The following is a 19,606-nucleotide window of genomic DNA, read 5'->3' on the forward strand; positions in this document are numbered from 1 at the left end:
GTAACGCGGTCTGTGTGTCTGCGCGTTGCGCGAGTTAAACCCCCAGGATCAGGCTGCTACGTCACTCCCCGAGCAATTAATCTTGACCCATGATAAAGCATTTATTCACTCCCTGTCTAAATACTATTCTGGTAAATTTTTTATTTGGTATTTTTCATGTTTTAAAAGTGATATTAGACATTGATTTACCTTTGTGCTTACTGGTCGTTTTTTAAACTATTTCTTTCTTTTAATTTTTTCAGACTGAGGCAGCCCAGTATAAACGCACAGTATTTTGTCCAAACATCCCTTTCATTTATTATTGATATTATCATTATCTTAATCCAATGACAAGACTCCTCCCAAGGTGGGCATCTGTGATTTTTCACATTAAAAATGAATAACAATAACAAAAACAACAGTGCTGGGAATTTTTCTCTATGGTTCATAATCATGTTTGCATTTCATTGGCTATGATAAAATTATGATAAAATGACCTAAAGTAGTTGTAAATCCTAGAATATAAAAAACTTTCATATACAGTAAAAAAAAATCTTATTACAAAAATGCAAATACACAGTTATTATTAAAATGTTTAATTGGTTAACTGTAAGTTACCTTATCATATACAGTGAAAAATATAATACATGTAACATTTTACTGTAAAATACTGTAAAATTATGTTTTTTGCCAGTAGAAAGTATTAAGTAGCACATAGCTTATGGTGAAAATCCACTGAAAATGCACATTATATTTATGTGTAAATAACCTGTGTTACCCTGATGGTGTTTTTGTGTTTTATCACCTGTACAATTATGGTGGTTATCAGTATTTTTAGGAATATACAAAAGCAATTTGAATTATTTCTAGTATTTTGGTGTATCGTGGTTACCATGTAACCCGACTTACAGACAGACAACTTGGTGGACATCAAAGGCTGCAAACCAAAGTTGTAAAATTCTCACACTGTTTGTTCACGCTTGGAATTTAACAGAATTTCTTATGATTATGTTGCGTTTTGAAAAGTCACACTGATTTAAAATGCAGTTTTTTTAGCTGTGGTAATCCATTTTCAGTAAGACCATATTCAATCCATATTAATTTCCTTTTTTTCATGGTTCCTCCCATGCATTAACCATATGTGTACTAAATCCTGACTTACCTGTAAAAACTCCCATTTCACATGCAGAGTGTATTCTGAAGATCAAACATTTTCATTTCTGATGGCGGCTCATGCCCTACCTAAGATTTCCCCTCAGGTGAAATGAGATTTGTTAGCTGAGGTAAAAAAAAAAAGAGTGTGTGGACTTCCCATGTGCCCAGGTTGACTAGGAAAGCTTTTAATGAGCGTTCAGCCATGAACTCTAGGTCTTCTCATTTCCACCTCTCTTGAGAGCTCTACCTAGGTTCAATTCAAGATATCAAAACACTGTAAATAACATCTTCCTGTGTATACATTTTTAAAACATTTAAAATGTATGTAAAACATTTAGACTTTGGAAAGTGCAATATAAGAAATGCAGAAAGCTTACTTATGCATTGATTGAGATCTGTTATAGAATGCATTATGTAAATATGGGAAGTCAAGATAAAGAAATCATTTAGTAGGAGGTAAATTATAAATGCCTGTAAACGTCAGTCTTTTAAATGCAGTTTCATCACAATGGAGAAAGAAAACTTTCAGAAATCCATTTAAAATTCTAACCCACTACCCATTCTTTCGCTCATTTTATTTCCTATTTTTTCTTAGTTAAATGTCAATTTTGCAGAAGCCCAGGGGAATTTCTGATAATCGTTTTAGTTGCTTGAAAAAAATGAGCTGGTTTAAAATGCCATATTATTTCCCCAGTCTTCCTGAAACCTAATTTACCTGCACAGCTGATAGATTGGAAAAACATTTGTGCTCATTCATTTCAATCGTTTGGCTTGTTGCATTTTTAGAGGATGCATTCTGTTGAGTAAATTTGCTCTAGGTGAAAGCTTCTTCACTCTTTTATCAATGCATCTGCAAGTCTAAACATCCAACGCAGAGCAAACATGAGAGGAAAGAGCTGAGTTCTCTGTGAGAGGAACCTGCTCGTGCTGATGCCTGAAGCAGGTTATCTGCCACTGTATTAGATGATGTAGGCCTATACAGTCTTGCTGAGGTTTTGCAGAGATCCACAGTTTCGGATTGCGATCTTTAATTACTCCACTAGCAGGATCTTAATGCATCAACAGAAGCAACAACACTGTATGGTCACTTTGTGTACTGTTCTTTTCAAAGATATGTTTGTCAAGTGATAAGGCCAGCACCAGCCTTGGCGATTATACCAGTAATAACTATGGCTTTACAAAATTGAAGACAGCAATGAGATAAGGTAAAACTTGAACTTTTACAATGGGCTAAATGTGGAAAGTACTTGACAACAGAAAATACATGGATTCTCAATTCTCATTCTTATTAGTTGCCTGTATGTTCAGATTATGCTAACATGCTAACTGGAAAGAGTTTTACTCTTTCGAAATATGTAGGCTAATGTTGATCATTATCTACATGATATACACAGAGCAAGTCAAAATACAAAAGGTAATATTGGGTGACTTACAGAAGACTCTCAAAAAGTCTCTTTTTGCAACATAAATAGTTCCAAGCGAAGCCACGGCCGAATGAATGTTTCTCTTCAAACAACTGTGTTTTGTCTCTGAATGTGCGAACGAATGAACGAATCTATTGAACAAATGATTGAATGACTCACCTCTGCATTTCATTGTTGAATAAATCAGTGTTTTTGAATTAATCGGCTGACTGACTGAGTCAATCATTCACTTACAAAGACAATCGCTTGTTGCCTTCTGGCGTAACGATGTAACTGTAGAAAGAGTCACTTAAAAGTTCCCATCACTTAGACTGATCTATTTTGAACAGTGTAATTTTAGTATTATTTATATACTATATTATAGTATTTATTGATTTTTTTATTGATTTTTTTATTTTTATTTATTAATTTTCATATGTTTTATGTGCTTTTGTCATTTCCACTAGTTTTCTTTCTCTTTCTTTTTTTTTAGTTTTAGTCATTTTTGTACTTAAGCTTAAACCTGTTTATTTCAGTTAATTGCTATGTCAACATTTCCTATTTTTGTTTAGGTTTTTTAAGTTTTCATCTATTTTTATTAGTTTTAATTAAGATAAATGACAACACTGGCCTGGAAAACACAAACTCAGTAGACAAGCTAGTTAAATATTCAAAAGTCACAGTGCAGTCACAGTGCAGTTGAACGGTACTTGACTAATCAGATGCAAAGACTGAAAGTAATTGTTGAATAATAATATATGTATATACATTTACATCAACATTTCATGTCACTTGACACAAAGGCTAATACCTGTTTTCAATAATGCTATTCAATCTTTGTGTCGTATTACCCACATCTCTCTCCAGTCTTGTACTATTCTACAGGCATCGCTGTAATATGTCTTAGCTGTGTCTTTTGCTATTATGGAGCTCTCTGAATAATGAATTCCAATTCTATTTAAAATCTTATGAGAGCAATCTGTATAAATGAAGTCTGAACTCCTCTTTTGCAGGAATCACTCTTTTAGGATCCACCATTGAGGTGATGCATCATCCACAGATATTAAATTGTTTATTTGCTTTATGTGTTTTTTTCACTGCCTCGGTTAGACTCTGAATCCATCATTTGCTCATGGAGTCAATCTTTTCAGCACCTTGGAGAGTTCTCAGTATCTGTGGCAGTACTACCTGCCTCCCAAGAGGGGTCACCCTAGAGTCATTTGCGATTAATTACTGCCTAGAACAGGGGTGTCAAACTCGGTTCCTGGAGGGCCGCAGCCATGCAGAGTTTAGTTCCAATCCTACTCCAACACACATACCATGTAGTTTTCAAATAAGTCTAAATGACTTGATTAGCTGGATCAGGTGTGTTTAGTTAGGGTTGAATCTAAACTGTGCAGGGCTGTGACCCTCCAGGAACTGAGTTTGACACCCCTGGCCTAGAAACTACTTGGGATCACCTTGCAAAGGAATGAGTGAGTCAGAAATAGAAAAGAGACATTCTCATTTGAATGGCAGTCCTATACACTTAAGAACAATGTTTCTAAACAGAGCCAGATTAGGCATCTTCGACGTGTAACAAAAGCAGAACCCTTTTTGGTGTTGAATAGAACCGTACTTTGAAAATGCTTTCTAGGACGCTAATAGTGTTGTAAAGAACCTTTTTAATAATACTTCATTTTCATTATTTGTTAGCATATTATTCATATGGTCTTTTTAACCCTCTATCTGTTTTATAATTTATTGTAGCTTCTATTAGGGTTTTACATTAAAAAACGGCAACATGTTGTGTCATTTAGGTACTTTTATTTCTTATTGACATGAAATTGTAGCAAAAATGACAGTGCTCTAACAACACTTGTTAATGGTTATTAACAGTTATTAGCTGAATACATAAGTAAATGATAATTTACACTAAATTAGACCAATCTACCTTTTTGTAACTGACATAAAAAATGTTATGTCTTAAGAACCGAGCGGAACATGGAAAAGCATAGCCTTTGTCTTCTGTTACGCGCCTAAAGAGTTGGTCAAATACACACAACCAATCTCAGTGACATCACAACGACACGTGGGCATTTTGTTGTCGTAGGGTGGCACACTTTTTATGATCAGACAAACAAACAGTGTAGTACTGATTTATGCTTTTAATTTACAGTTTAATTTTGTATTTTAGGTAGACAGGCCTATCTCAATCTGTAGGCATACATGATGCAAAAATGCAGACTCAAAGAGAATAGATAACACCTTCAAGGCCAAACATATTCGATTCATAAGGCAGATATGTTGTCTGATTTCTAGGGATGTATAGGACTAGCGCAAAAGAGCAAATATCGCTGTGCTCATCACCTCTGTGTGATGTAACACAAAGAATATGACTCCATTAGTGTAGCACAACATTAGTCACATTAGCCAGAGCAGGCTCAGAGTATGGATCTTTACAGCCCATTTCCCCTTTAGTAGCTAATTAGGGTAGTTTTTGTGTAAAGTGCCTTTTTGAAGGGCAACAGAAAGTCTCCTTGAAGGGTGATTAGAAAAAGCTTTTTCTCCCTCCCGCAGGTTATATATTTATGTTAAAAAGGTAATACATAATGCATGAAGGACTAAGAAAGGAAAAAGAGAAGGTGGACGATATATATCCATATCCATAGCCTATGTATAAAGTTTCAATAGAGCCATTATCAATGTCTTTTGCGCCCCATTCGAGTCTGTGATATACAGAATCACAGTTCCACATGAATATAATTCACTTCATATTAGACCTTTAAAGGGATAATAGAATGCTTTTAAGATCACCTTGCGTTCAGAATCGTGCCCGCTGAGAACTTTCATCATCCTCAAGACTTGCTCCATCAGATAAAGGACACTGTTCATATCATTTGACTTTGAACGAGTCCTTGTCATTAAAGGTACAGTTAGAGCGAACGAGGTCGGTTATTATGATTAAATACAGTGTGGATTCAATGGTCTCTTATTAAATGTACTGATCTTTTTTTGTTTTTGACCACTAGTGGCTGCTGTCGCACAAAATGATGGGAACTGTGTTTTTCTATATCAATGTTCTGGGGGACATTAATAGTGTAACATACGGCTAACGATATAGCATGTAGCATTTGCATAAACTTGGAGGGAGCTTTGGATAAGGTAAACACATACAACTTAAACATTTTGTTTATTAGCATATTTGTCCGATAATAACATCTGCCGAAGTCATAGCCTTAATAAATACTTTAAGCTGTTTTGTAAATGCCATAATCCAAAACTAACGTTACACAGAAACAGTCTTAGAAAACTGGGTTTACTTGCAGCTGTCAAACTAACAATCTCTTTTGGTAATTTTGCTACTCTCCGTATTATACTGGTTTTTGACATGGTAGTATTCCATGGTAGAATACCTTGGAATATCATGTGAATACCTGAATATAGTTTTCGTTTAGTATCATATATCAAAGCACCATCTGATTTCATCATTGTGCAATGGTTATACCATAGGTGCCCATGACTGTTATAGTTTTTCATTGAATCTTTTCACTCACTGGACCAGCTTCTTCTTCTTCTTCTCCCCCCCCATGTGTTTTAAGTCACTTTATGTGTTTTAGTTGGTTCACATTATGTTAGTATGTGTAATCTTTATGTTCATACCTTATTTATCCTTTGTTGTAAGCTCTTCATCCTTAAACAAAAATACTTGTCTGTTCTCATCCTTGTACCTGCACAGTTTTATTATTAGGAATGTACACTATGTATTCTGCATCCATCCATCTATTTACCTGTTTTAATAAATAATAAGTGTATGTTTACAGGGTATGGTTTAGACAGTGTAATTTTGTCAACAAAATGTGCCTTGTCCAGTGTGTAATTTGCACTTGTTCCACTGTTTACTTTGGCTTGACAAACAGATCAGTCCAGTGCCAAAACAGCCTATTTATTACATTATCTACAGTAAGAGTATGTTACATTTAGATAAATTAAAGCTTTTTCAGTGTGCAATAAGGGATTTCTCAGGCACTAAAGAAGAAAGAAGATTTTAAATATCTAACTGGAAATAATGAACAACATCATTAATAAATGCCACTTGCTTCCATGTACAAAGCATGACAACTAGTAGCCTAATAAGACTAATTCCAGTCACATGTGTTCAAGGTTAAAGTGTGCAGGATCTACACGCTAATGGCCTACAGTTATAATAATCAATAATTCACAGGGTTTCCAATGCAGGACAGAGCAAAGTCAAGTTCAGGCATGGTACTTTAGCTTATTTGGTTTTACATTTTATCACACTGTATGTATAGCTCTCATTTATCCCACTTGTGAACATTATAAATTGTCTTTAAATAACATAATTTGTTCCCAGATAGTACTCTCATTTTATAGCAAAACATTTAGTTTTGTGCTCGTTTTGCAAATATTAGCAGCAATGTGATTAAGAAATGTCTTTTTGTTTATTGTAGTGTTATCGTGTTTACTATGCTGTGAAACACTGAAATGGCTGGCCGTATTCCTCTGGTTTTGCTGGCCTGTGGCTCCTTCAACCCCATTACCCACCAGCACATGCGGCTGTTTGAGCTGGCCAGAGACCACATGCACCAGACGGGTTGGTGCCACCTGTTCATTTACCTGAAATTGGCCATCATCTGTTATCAGGCCAAAATTGGCATCCTTTCCAATGTCCCTCTGAGCCTGTAGCTTTAAAGTGATTTCTGTTATATAACTGCATTTTGTTTTTTAATTCTAGTCTAAAGTATGTCTAAATCTATTAACCTTATAAGGCCAGACATATGAAATAATAGTTAGAAAAATAAATAAATATATATATATATTTATCTTTCATTTAAAGCGACAGGCTCAGAGGGACATTGGAAAGGATGCCAGTTTATTGAACCTTAAGATAAACTTTTGTTGCTTTTTTTTTTTTGCTTTTTGTAGACTTTTTGTTTAGTATTTAATTGATACATTAGGCTTTTATGGCTCATATAATATGATATGGGAGAATATGGAGCTCATACTCAAGGTGGAAAAAAACAGAGGCTCAAACTGAGCAAAAATATGCAAATTGGTGCGTTTTCTGATATTTTTATGGCCAAAAAGTCAGAAATTTTTGTAATGTAAATCAAGGAGATTTTGTAACAGTATAATAGACTGCATACATAAAATGCATATAAATATCACCCATGTAAATATCTACCAATAATGTCTTAGTAAGATGATATGTAAATGCATGATCAAGCATTTATGATCAAAGCTCTGTAGCTGTTATTGTGGGGGGGGTGTGTAAAAATTAAAATTCCTCAGAAACCTGATGTATCATGTTTGATGGTCTCATTTTACCTAAAATTTCTTATCTTTATCTAAGGAATGTGTGTATCAAATATGATACAGTATAAAGTTAAATATATCTTTATTGTTCAGAGGCTGTTCTTCAGGCTGTAAGAAATGAGTGTCAAATGTAAAGTTTGAATGTTTAACACTCTTAGCAGTGCCTTTGCATTAGATACAACATCAGCTGACCTGTTCTCAGTGAAAGTATACTTGCACAAGTTCATACCCAAGGGTAACAAGCAAAAAAAATGGCTTTGTAGCTGCTGTAACACCGTGTCTACAATGCAAGCAAGCATTTCAAGTTTTGTTGGTTATGATTGGAGCAATTTGTTGTGTTCCACCACTAGCTTGCAGTGTAGATGTAGTGTAACTGCACCTCTTAAAAGACTCTGCATGGTGCTGGCATGCTGATATTTTTGCTTGTGTTTATTTACTGTACACAGTGTACTCAAAAATTGCTTGCAGAAATAGCATATCAAGTAGCCAAAATAGCTTGCGTCTTATATTACCTCAAGAGTGCCTGGAGACTTGTTTGTGGTTTGTTGCCATTTTTATGAAAGATTAAAACGGATTTTTAAAAACTAATTTTATTGATTAATTCTGGTTTATAATGTCTTGCATGCACAGCTAAATGAGAAACTGCAAAACATTTGCAGTATGATGTGAATTCATCTTGACTATGCAAAATTACAGCATTATTTGGCAAAAACATTAAGCATTCAGCAACTCATTAGAGTCCGCCTGTGTATGCAAAGCTTGTGTTAATTTGTGTGCAGTGGCTTAGAAACTTTTGCAGGGCTGTTGCACTTAGAAAAGGAATCAATGACTGTTTAATAATCTGACAATTATTTACATTTTATTCATATGGTCGGTACTTCAGAGGAATAGTTCAACCAAAAATAAAGATTTGCTGAAAATTTACTAGATGATCAGATGTAGGTGAGTTTGATTCTTCATCAGAACAGATATGGAAAAAAATATCAGATTACATCAGTTGCTCACCAATAGCAGTGAATGGATGCCGTCAGAATGAGTTCAAACAGCTGATAAAAATATCACAATAATCTGCAAGTAATCTACACGACACTACAGTCCATCAATTCATGTCTTAATGAAACGAAAAGCTGCTTGTTCATAAGTAACAAATCCATCTTTAAGATGTTTTGACTTTAAACCGTCGCTTCTGGATAAAATACCAGTCCATAATAACAATTTCTTCAGTGAAAAAGTTCATCCCCTGTTGTCTTCTCACATCAAAATCTTTATTTATTTATTAAACTTATTTGTTTAGAACCGTTTTGGACCGTTTTTGTTATATAGAGGACTCATAGTTTAGTTGAAAGCAACGTTTTGAAGTTAAAAATGTCTTGATGGTTTTGTTTATTACAAACACACAACCTTTCGCTTCCTAAATGTTGATTTATGGCCTGGAGTTGTGTGGATTATTGTGTTTTTATTAGCTGTTTGAGCTCTCATTCTGACGGCACCCATTCACTGCAGAGGATCCATTGGTGAGGAAGTGATGTGATGCCAAATTTCTCCTGTTTCCGATGAAGAAACAAACTCATCTACATCTTAGATGGCCTGAGGGTGAGCAAGTTTTCATTTATGGGTTAACTATTCCTTTAATCCAAAACCCTCTATTGTATTGCATTCATGGTACACATTTTATCAGTTTATGCATTTCCTAGGAATAGAACCTATGTTGTTGGCATTGTATTACTGTTTGAGCTACAGGAACTGTGATTTGTTTTATATTTGATATCTAATTTGTCATCTACTTCACTCTTTTTGGGTCAGATATGTTGTCTCTCTCCATTTTGCAGGTCTGTATCGTGTGGTTGGTGGCATTGTATCTCCTGTCGGTGATAATTATGGTAAACAGGGTCTTGTTGCTTCTAAACATCGACTTGCTATGGCAAGACTGGCCCTGCAGAGCTCTCACTGGGTTTCTGTAGATGACTGGGAGAGCCAGCAGGCGGATTGGACAGAGACTGTGGTGACCATGAGGTGAATATAAATATAAAGAACAATTTTAGAAAAGTATTCTGCATTGGCTTCTTACCATGACTAGTGCAAATCATTTATCCAGTCAAAAGTTTGACAAGGCAAGTAACTTTTGAGTCTTTTAACACAACTGGGACACTGGCTGTAAAGGAAACATTAACCGGTTTTGACAGATGGGGTGCTAAATGCTGATTGCACTTCCATTATCCCAGGAACTGCTCAGAAGTGCAGCGATAGAGTCATCTTCGATGATAGGAAAGTTGCCTTTTTTCTTTACTTCAAAAGCACTGTTCAAATTTTAAACATACTGGCGTTATTAAAATGAATGACAGTTTATGATACGGCATACAGTTATGTCTGATATTGGCTTATTCTTCTCTTAGATGAACTGATTGTGCACATTAGGGCTTAAAGAGTGTTATATCTCACAAATGAATACCCAGAAGTCTCATTTATATAGTGCAATATATACAAGAAGAAGATAAAAGAATGACAAACATTGGCAAAGTATATAGGTATGGAATATAGAAATTCAATCTTTACTGTAGAAATATTTCATGTTGCATTTATATTTTATATGTTGCCTTTATATGTGAATTCACTTTGCATTACCCTCTGTGAAGGACTTCACAAATTCACTGTCATCTTCAAAATACCTGAACTAAAGCCAAAACTTTATAGGAGCCGAATCCTTAAATTCCCTGTGTAACAGATATCAAATAGTCAGGCGCTGACGTGACTCATTCCAGCCCTACTATCCATCATAACGGCCACAGTTTCCATTCTCCTCAGATTCTGCCACAGAAAACATGAAACATCCCATCATCCTTTAGTATTTGGCTGCTAGTGGTTTTCGTTTTGCAACCGTGCCAAATTCTTGTCCCCTCTTTTCGTCGTGATGTGCCATTCCTCCTCTTGAATCCCTCAAGATATATTAAAGTAACAAGAGACTGTTTAAGGACCCCTCAGAGCACTCAAATTTAGTTTTATGCCAACTGCTAGCTATGCCCTTAGGTGGCTAATTATTACAACAAAGCTGATTATAGCCTTTTGTGAGAAAAGTTGAGATATCTACTGTATAGGCTCATGTAATTCTGTATGAATGTAAAGCTTCTCCTACATTCATAAGCTGATTACCTACACTGTATGGCCGTTCATGCTCATCGTTGCTTATCTGTTGTGTTTGTTTCTCCCTGCCTCACTTAACACAGGTACCACTATGACCGCATAGCTGCCCAGTACCACAACAGCAAGGACCCGCCCACAGCCTCTGGTAAGCTCCACCCACATCTCAATATGTCTTTATAAAATTGGCACAGAAACCTCTCATCACAATTCAGTTTCCTCTAAGCCTCCTCTCTGGCCCAACAGAGCCTTTTCCGTCTTTGCTAATCACTTTAGATAAGTCTGATGCATTTAAAACAGGCTGTTGTCTTTTCTCTGGCCAGCAAAAGTGCTGTTAGGCCTCTTTTCAACAGTGCTTTTATTTGAGGTTGCTGTAGAGGAGCATGCTAATGAAGCGTAATACCCTCCACAGGATGACTGAGCTTAAGACAAGCGTGCTCAGACTGTTAATGAAGCTGAGATTAATAGCCAGGACAACTTTATAACAAGACAAGTGCCAAGAATGATAGAACACATGCAGACAAATACCCTGTTATCTCAAAACCTTTATTCCTTTATTCAGTGCAAACTCTAATGCTATTTTTTCATGTGTAATTTATTTTGTTTGACAGTGGACTGAATCAAGGACGTAACCATGTTTTGAACATGGGGGTGAACAATTTTTTTGGGAAGGGGGAAGGTAGTAATGGCCTTTTTATTTAAAGGAATTAAAGATTTAAAGGATTTAAATGAATTTAAGGAAATGAAGAAAAAGAAAGAACTGAATTTTTGTGAAGGATGAATTTGAGCTATTTCAAATAATTTTTTATTTTTTTTTAATATGGACACATTCACTCTTATTGGTATGGCTAATATGTTAAATTACATTAATCACACAAATAATTCAGCCTATATTTCAATTCATAAAACAGTTGTCATATATTAAATGTTCAGCTAATTAAATCTTACATTGCACTTTTTATGTTAAAAACTGAAGAGACTCTTTCACTCTCTTTGATTTTGATTGGCCATCTTAATCACTTTGACTGACGAGCACTGTTAGACCTCTCAGGCAGACCAGCCTAAAAATGTAACTTTTACAACTTTTTGTCTTTCTAATAACAAACAGTTACTGCCTTGGACTGAATATTACATAAAGAAACTCCTATTCATCCTTCTGTTACAATGATTAATAAACACATTAGTCGGAATTAGCTTAAAAGACGTTGAAAAGCATTGACATTTTCAAAGAAAGAGATCTGTTTAATTTTAGATTTCATGTTGAATTATCTCAGGGATTATTTTTTATTAAATTGCTTTCATGCAAACCCCATTTAGGCAATTAAAAGGAATCTGGCGCTTACTGAATTAAGCCATAGATTATTGTCTGGAAATATTAGTGTTTGTATTGGAATGTGCACAATGCTTTTCTTTACTGTGTTTTTCAAGAATGTATTCATTATTAGAATAGTTATGAAAGGGGTGGTATTTCCTCATCCCCATGCAGTGTGCGCATACATTTCTTTAGATCTATTTATAGCCACATGGAGTAGAAATAAAGAGCTTTAGTGGGCCGCCGAGGTTCATTTCCTGCCCCCTGCAATTCATGTCTGCTCAAACAAAAGCCAGCTCCCAGACACATGCTATAGTGAGAGAACTAGAGTTAAAAGCACACTATTGATTCTTTCATATCCTGTAAATATCATTGCTGAGGTGGAGCCCTTGCAATGCTGGCCATGAAGTGAATTCTAATGAAGCGTCGAGGAAAGACAAATTGAGATTTTTGCAGATTTCAGGCATGGGTTCAAGGAGTGTCAAACATTCTTCATCAGAACAGATTTTGAGAAATTTACATCACTTGCCAATGGATGTTTTTATCAGCTGTTTGAAATCTCTGAAGGCACCCATTCATTGTAGAGGATCCATTGGGGAGCAAGTGATGTAATGAATTTCTCAAATTCTGTTCTTGGATAGCCTGAAGATGAGCACATTTTAAGCAAATTTAAATTTTTGGGTGAACTGTTTGTTTAATTTATATATAAAAAACAATCAACAATGTGAACACTTTCTCCCCTACAGATGTTCCTCAGCTGAAGCTGCTTTGTGGAGCAGATTTCATGGACACCTTTAAGGTTCCTGGTCTGTGGAGGGATGATCATGTAGAGGAGGTGGTGGGCTACTTTGGACTGGTCTGTGTGAGCAGAGGTAGCCTGCAACCAGACCGGGCTATACACGAGTCTGACTTGTTGTCCAGACACCGGCGGCGCATTTTTCTCGTTCGGGAGTGGGTCCACAATGAGATCAGTGCTACAGAGGTCCGACGAGCCCTACGGAGAGGCCAGAGTGTTAAATATCTCTTACCAGACTCAGTCATTGATTACATAAGAGAGCACAACCTTTATACACAAGACAGTGAGATGAAGAACAAAGATGTTAAACTACGACCTCTTACCATGCAAACAATACAAGACTGACGTACAGGAAATAGCCTTCAGTGGTCTTGGTCACAAGTAATTGCAAAATATGTTTCAAAAGATTACATTTTTCTCTTACTCTTCATTTTGAAGATGTGAAAGCAGCTTTAGAAGAGTTGCATATTTTGTCTTGTGTAAAGTGAGCTTTATCCATGACCATGGTTTCCTAGTGTAATGTGTAGAGAGGGATTTAGGAATTTATCCTGTCTCTGCAGGAGTTCGATTTGCCAGATCACTGCAGAGCTGTAGGTCTATGTTCGGCAGGTCTGGGATTTGTTGACTTTTGCTGAATGTCACAAGGAGGATAAATAACAGAGCCTTTACACTTTAGAGAGCAAACACTGCTTCTTCCATTTCCATTTGCACAGAAAGCATCATTCATGTTGTCAGATCCCTAAAGATGTTTCATCAAGCTTTGTCGGTGGGGGGAAAAAGTGTTTCTGACAAAATAAAAATTAGAAGAATGTAGATTGGGATATTTGAGGCGATGTCTGTCTGAATCGCTTCCTTTTTCTTGTACCACTGACTGTGAGTTTTGACTCAAACCGGCTAGTTGCTTTAAGGGTGTTTTTTTGTGGTGTTGAAGCCCTCCTGCTGACAGTCTTTGTGTGGAGTTTGGGTTTTACAAGAATGCCTTTATTCATGCTGTCTTGAAAGAAAAGCCAGAGGAATTAATTCAACACTAGTCCCACACTTCTAGATGACCGTTGCTTTGTACAGAAGAGCCATGTGTGCCAATTCAAATCATCAGACACTTTAACTGGCAGATGTAAGGAGTGACAATTCAATTTAATCTTATATCAAGCACAAACCTACATTTCTTTTATTTGAAGAACAAATAGACAGATGCACAATAAAGTCTACAAGAATATAAAGAGTTCATCACCTGTAACAATAAAAGATTACAAAAAGGATATTTTATGTGCATTATTCTAAGAATTGAATTGAAATTCTGTTTTAGTTGCTATTTTATTTTTCAAAATCTGTTATGTGTAAGAGTTTTTTTTTATTATTATTATCAATAGCATGTTGCCACATTATATGGGGTAAGTTGTCACAATGGGACCTACCATTAAACAGACTAATCCTTTCAGTGAAATTCAAACAGTAAAATAAAACTATTATGAAACTGCAAACATGTAAAACACTGCATTATTAACCCCTTTGGACCCTGCAAATGGACATCACATGATTTTTTGTTTAAAGGGGTCATATGATGCGATTTCAATTTTTCCTTTCTCTTTGGAGTGTTACAAGCTCTTGGTGCATAAAGAAGATCGGATCGGCTTTCACCGTGGACGAAGCGGAGTTTAGCCCGGAGTCGTCACATGTCCTTCCGGACGCTCCTTCATCGAAATCGCCGGCCGCGCCGTTCTCAAGCCCACCCGCCTCTGCTCACTCTAACCCTCCCGCCGTTCCTCCGCTTTTTCAGACCGATGAGCTTTGTAAAAAAAAACGTTTCAGAAAGGCGGGGCATAGAGAAGAAACAATAATGTACAGTATGTGGAAAAAAGACCATGTTATTTCCACCTGTAACAATGACTGTACTGTGGTATTGCTGGACTACTGTACTGTTTTAAAAGGGTATCCTGGGAAATTCACATTTTCACATGGGGGCTATAATTTTCTTTTCCAGATGTAAATGTAGCTGTTAGAAAGATTGCCACCCTGCTGAAGCCTGATAAAGACATCACTCAGGATGGAGATCACTTCATCATAAAGACTCTCAGCACTTTCAGGAACTACAACATGGACTTTGTGGTGGGTCAGGAGTTTGAGGAATATCTGAGTGGAGTGGATGACAGGAAATGTATGGTGAGCAAACTTTCAAGGCACACTGAGGCTTGAGAGCTTCAAAATATAGTTTAAATCTTTTTTATTATAAAGTACTACTACACGTGTGGTGCGGCTGACACAAAACAACATATGCTGTTTGCGTTCAGTGGATACTCCAAAATGGCGCTAGGAGGAGACGAATTGTTGAATAAAGTCGTTTTTTTTTTTTTTTTTTTTCACACAAAAAGTATTCTCGTAGCTTCGTAATATTACGGTTGAACCCCTGATGTCACATGGATTATTACCGATCTCCTTGTTACGTTTCTGGACATTGATCGTGGTAGTACCCTTGCTGTCTATGGGAGGGTCAAAGAGCTCTCAGATTCCATCAAAAATATCTTAATTTGTGTTCCGAAGATGAACGGAGGTCTTACGGGTTTGGAACGACATGAGGGTTAGTAATTAATGGCAGAATTTTCATTTTTGGGTGAACTATCCCTTTAAGAAGCAAGCTTAAATGAATAGGCTTGCATGGTTTATTATACTTATTTTCACAAAAAGTTTATAACATTCCAGGATCAGTCTGAGTCATGTGATTTTCGTTATAATAATTCCCTTATAGGGTTGTCATTTGTATAATTTCATTGCCCTTGAGAATCACTAACTGTGCATGTCATTTACAGTCCACAATCTCAACTAATGAGAAAAGGGGAAAGTGTGAAATGAGAGCAATAATTGTCTCTTTAATCTAATAAGAAGCGTTACTCTCTCCTTTCATTTTCCTCTCGCTTTTCCTGTCTTTTGGAGAAACTTGGTATATCTAAGGCCTGTGTTGAGACGATTGCAGAGATACAGAGATAATCATGTTTCTTTTTTTTTTTTTTTTGCTTAACCCCTAAAGCCACCTTTTCAATATCTCTGACAAACAACAGACCGGTAGTCATTCATTTACAATAGAGAGTCGTACGGAAGCTGCTTGGAGTTCTGATTATATATGCAGGTTTTTCAGATACAATTCAGATGTGTTGCAGTATTTCAACTTTTGAGGCTAGATTGTATGTGACTGCCCAATTGGATTGGATGTATTCTAATCAAAGCAAGGTACAAGGTGAGATTTGCCCATATGTTTGCACTAGAACTTTATTCTTTAAACACTATTTAAAATGCACTGCAAAATGTTCAAATGTGACATTTGTACATGAATGTTGGAGATACCGGAAAGGCAGCTTGTAGTCCAGCACTCATACAAGTGTATTTTAGTATTATTTATATACTGTTAGTTACTGTTAAATTAGCTTTTAAGTAATTTTGGTATTTTCATTGTGATTTTTTTATTTTAATGACATTTTTAGGAATTTTGCTATGTGCAATTGTCATTTTTATTAGTTTTTAACCTTTTAATATTTCTAAATAGTAATTTATTTGTATTTCAGTTATAGTTTTATTTCTGATATAACTCAAAAAAAAAAAAAAAAAGGCCTGTGAAGTTTTTCCTCACCCCATTCAGTCCTAACAGTGCCCAGCATTGCGTTTGTTTTGATAAAGTAAAGATGTGCTCTTCTCATCCCACTGCAAAATCTGTTCTACTTCATTTTTTCTTCGCAGTCCTAACTTAACTCTATTTTTGCTGTATACAGTATATGTTAAAAAATAAATCTCTGTTATGCATTATAGACCACTATCACCTGGGATGGAGATAATCTGGTATGTGTGCAGAAAGGAGAGATCGAGGGGAGGGGCTAGACCCACTGGATTGAGGGAGATGAACTTCACTTGGTAGGTCAGTTCTCATGCATTTCATTTAATGCCCTTGATGGTATTCCCTCCCAGGTATGATTGTTTCGCATAGAGCTGGTATATATCAGAAATAGCCTAACGCGTATACAATACAGCATCTCAAAAATTGTTTGGGCTAGGAGGTACACGGCAGATGGTGGGGGAAGAGCTATATTCAAATCTCAAAACGTTCAGCCCCGTGATGATGAACCTGAAAAAGCACAACACTGACAGATTGATTGCTTAAATGCATTTGAACCGTTTAAATAATTCTAATGGGTGTCAAACACCATCATTATGATTTGATAGGATTTTTAAATGAAGTTGACTGGAATATGATGGGTGGAGGTAATAACAACAGATGTTAGGCTTCATCTGCGTGTTTGATCATGCATAATATACTGACTGCATTGCCGCAGCATTACCAAAGAACTGACATTGCGACACCAGCTGGTTGAAAGTTATATACATTCTAGTGTTGTGTTGAAAAAGACCGCTGTTAGGGAACATTTACCATGTTGATTATAGCCAAAATAAAATCTACTCTTAAAATAAATGTATTTTATTGGCATTGATGGTTCCATAAAGAAGCTTTAACATCCATGGGACGTTTCATTGTGGAGAAAGTGGAAAAAGGTTTATTATTTTTCAAATGTTTGGGTTTTAGCTTTGTTTTTCCCTGTTGTTTTCATGCTTGCTGAAGGTAATGACTGACAGGTAGTTTGACCAATAGCGTGCAGGCATCGTGCTGTGTGAGAAGCTGGGATCTACAGAGAACAGTCAAAGCAATGCAAATACTCGTAGCCTGTATAGAGAACATCAATAGGAAAACAGATCCAAAACCTGATTTAGAAATCCCGGCCAGGACGTGTCCGGGACAAACAGGACATATGGTCTACCGAGTAAATGATGACAGAATTTTCATATTTAGTTGACAACTATCCCTTTAAGCGTGTTTTCTTTGTATGCAGGAGCTGAGAGCTGCTGGGATTGTGAGTAAACAGGTCTTCAAAAAGTCTTAAACCCCTACCGACTGAACACCTGCAAGAGATCCAGGAAAATCCAACACTTTAAGGTATATAAACTCACGCCACATCTTCCTACATCTATCCGTCTATTGTGAAAGCCATACACCATCTGTGATAGTCTGTCACAATCTATAAATGCTTGTTTGTTCTTATCCTCACAGAGGAAGATCTCCAGCGACTTTCCTTCGTTGGTGCGACGGTTGTCATTTAGATGTTATTTACATTAGTGGTAGAGAACACTGGGATAAGCTGCTCTGTAAGTGAACTATCAAACAACAGGTGCGTCAGGATATTGTCTTGGACACAACAAGAAGATTCCTCAGATCGGGGATACATAAATATAATTAGACTCCAGAGAGGATGTGCAGAAGGAAAAATGATGTGACGAGTGGCCAGGACGTGTCCGGGACAAACAGGACATATGGTCTACCGTAGAGTAAATGATGACAGAATTTTCATATTTAGTTGACAACTATCCCTTTAAGCGTGTTTTCTTTGTATGCAGGAGCTGAGAGCTGCTGGGATTGTGAGTAAACAGGTCTTCAAAAAGTCTTAAACCCCTACCGACTGAACACCTGCAAGAGATCCAGGAAAATCCAACACTTTAAGGTATATAAACTCACGCCACATCTTCCTACATCTATCCGTCTATTGTGAAAGCCATACACCATCTGTGATAGTCTGTCACAATCTATAAATGCTTGTTTGTTCTTATCCTCACAGAGGAAGATCTCCAGCGACTTTCCTTCGTTGGTGCGACGGTTGTCATTTAGATGTTATTTACATTAGTGGTAGAGAACACTGGGATAAGCTGCTCTGTAAGTGAACTATCAAACAACAGGTGCGTCAGGATATTGTCTTGGACACAACAAGAAGATTCCTCAGATCGGGGATACATAAATATAATTAGACTCCAGAGAGGATGTGCAGAAGGAAAAATGATGTGACGAGTCTGAGTGCCGCCCAGCTGCTGTCGCTCTGATTGAAGAGCCTGTCAGTCTCTTGGGTTCTGAGCATGGCAGGGTTTTGCTTTCCTTCCCATCATGCCTCTGTGACTGTGCACACAAAAGAATCCATAAATCAGTGAAATAAAGAGAAATGCATTGCACTCTGCTGTTCATATGCATCTAAATGTGTTTGCTTGAACTTTCTATCAACACACTAGTTTAATAAAGGCATACCAGCAAGAATGTAAATTAAATATTGCTGCTGTTTTTGTATATACTTTAGAGAATCCAGGTTGGCATGTTCACTTTTCATTATTGCTGAGATATGCTTCAGTGGTTCTTAAGTATTACATGAATATTAAGAAGTGAACTAAGCAGCACCCATCCATCCACTTAACACGAGAACGAAAGGAACATAATCGGCAGTGTGTTGATAACTACAGAGCACCGTCTAGTAAAATCGGTGCAACCGTTCATTTTCCATATTTGGCCCTGAGTCTATCAACGGCTTCCTGCCAGGTGTTCCTTTCAGTGAAAAATGTTCACCCTACATTGGCAGCCCACTCAGCGTCCACTTCCTTTTTTTCCATGCTAATGGCTCCAAATATATTTTTGGGTCTTCATTTACTCAAAGGAAT

General features: G+C 36.6%; 1 protein-coding gene and 1 pseudogene across 1 annotated transcript; both read left to right on the plus strand.

The window, feature by feature from the left end:
• The first annotated feature begins 5,607 nt into the window (after positions 1-5,607).
• nmnat3 (nicotinamide nucleotide adenylyltransferase 3) lies at positions 5,608-14,347 on the plus strand. Its single transcript, XM_016494347.1, has 5 exons — positions 5,608-5,681; positions 6,989-7,131; positions 9,683-9,866; positions 11,075-11,136; positions 13,047-14,347. The coding sequence occupies exons 2-5, from the start codon at positions 7,023-7,025 to the stop codon at positions 13,439-13,441; spliced, it is 750 nt and encodes a 249-aa protein (XP_016349833.1). The 5' UTR covers positions 5,608-5,681; positions 6,989-7,022; the 3' UTR covers positions 13,442-14,347.
• Positions 14,348-14,933: 586 nt separating this feature from the next.
• On the plus strand, positions 14,934-18,015 carry LOC107694631 (retinol-binding protein 1-like; annotated as a pseudogene).
• Positions 18,016-19,606: the final 1,591 nt, after the last annotated feature.

Source organism: Sinocyclocheilus anshuiensis, unplaced genomic scaffold (assembly GCF_001515605.1).
Source record: "Sinocyclocheilus anshuiensis isolate Anshui unplaced genomic scaffold, SAMN03320099.WGS_v1.1 scaffold1638, whole genome shotgun sequence".
Classification (NCBI taxonomy): domain Eukaryota; kingdom Metazoa; phylum Chordata; class Actinopteri; order Cypriniformes; family Cyprinidae; genus Sinocyclocheilus; species Sinocyclocheilus anshuiensis.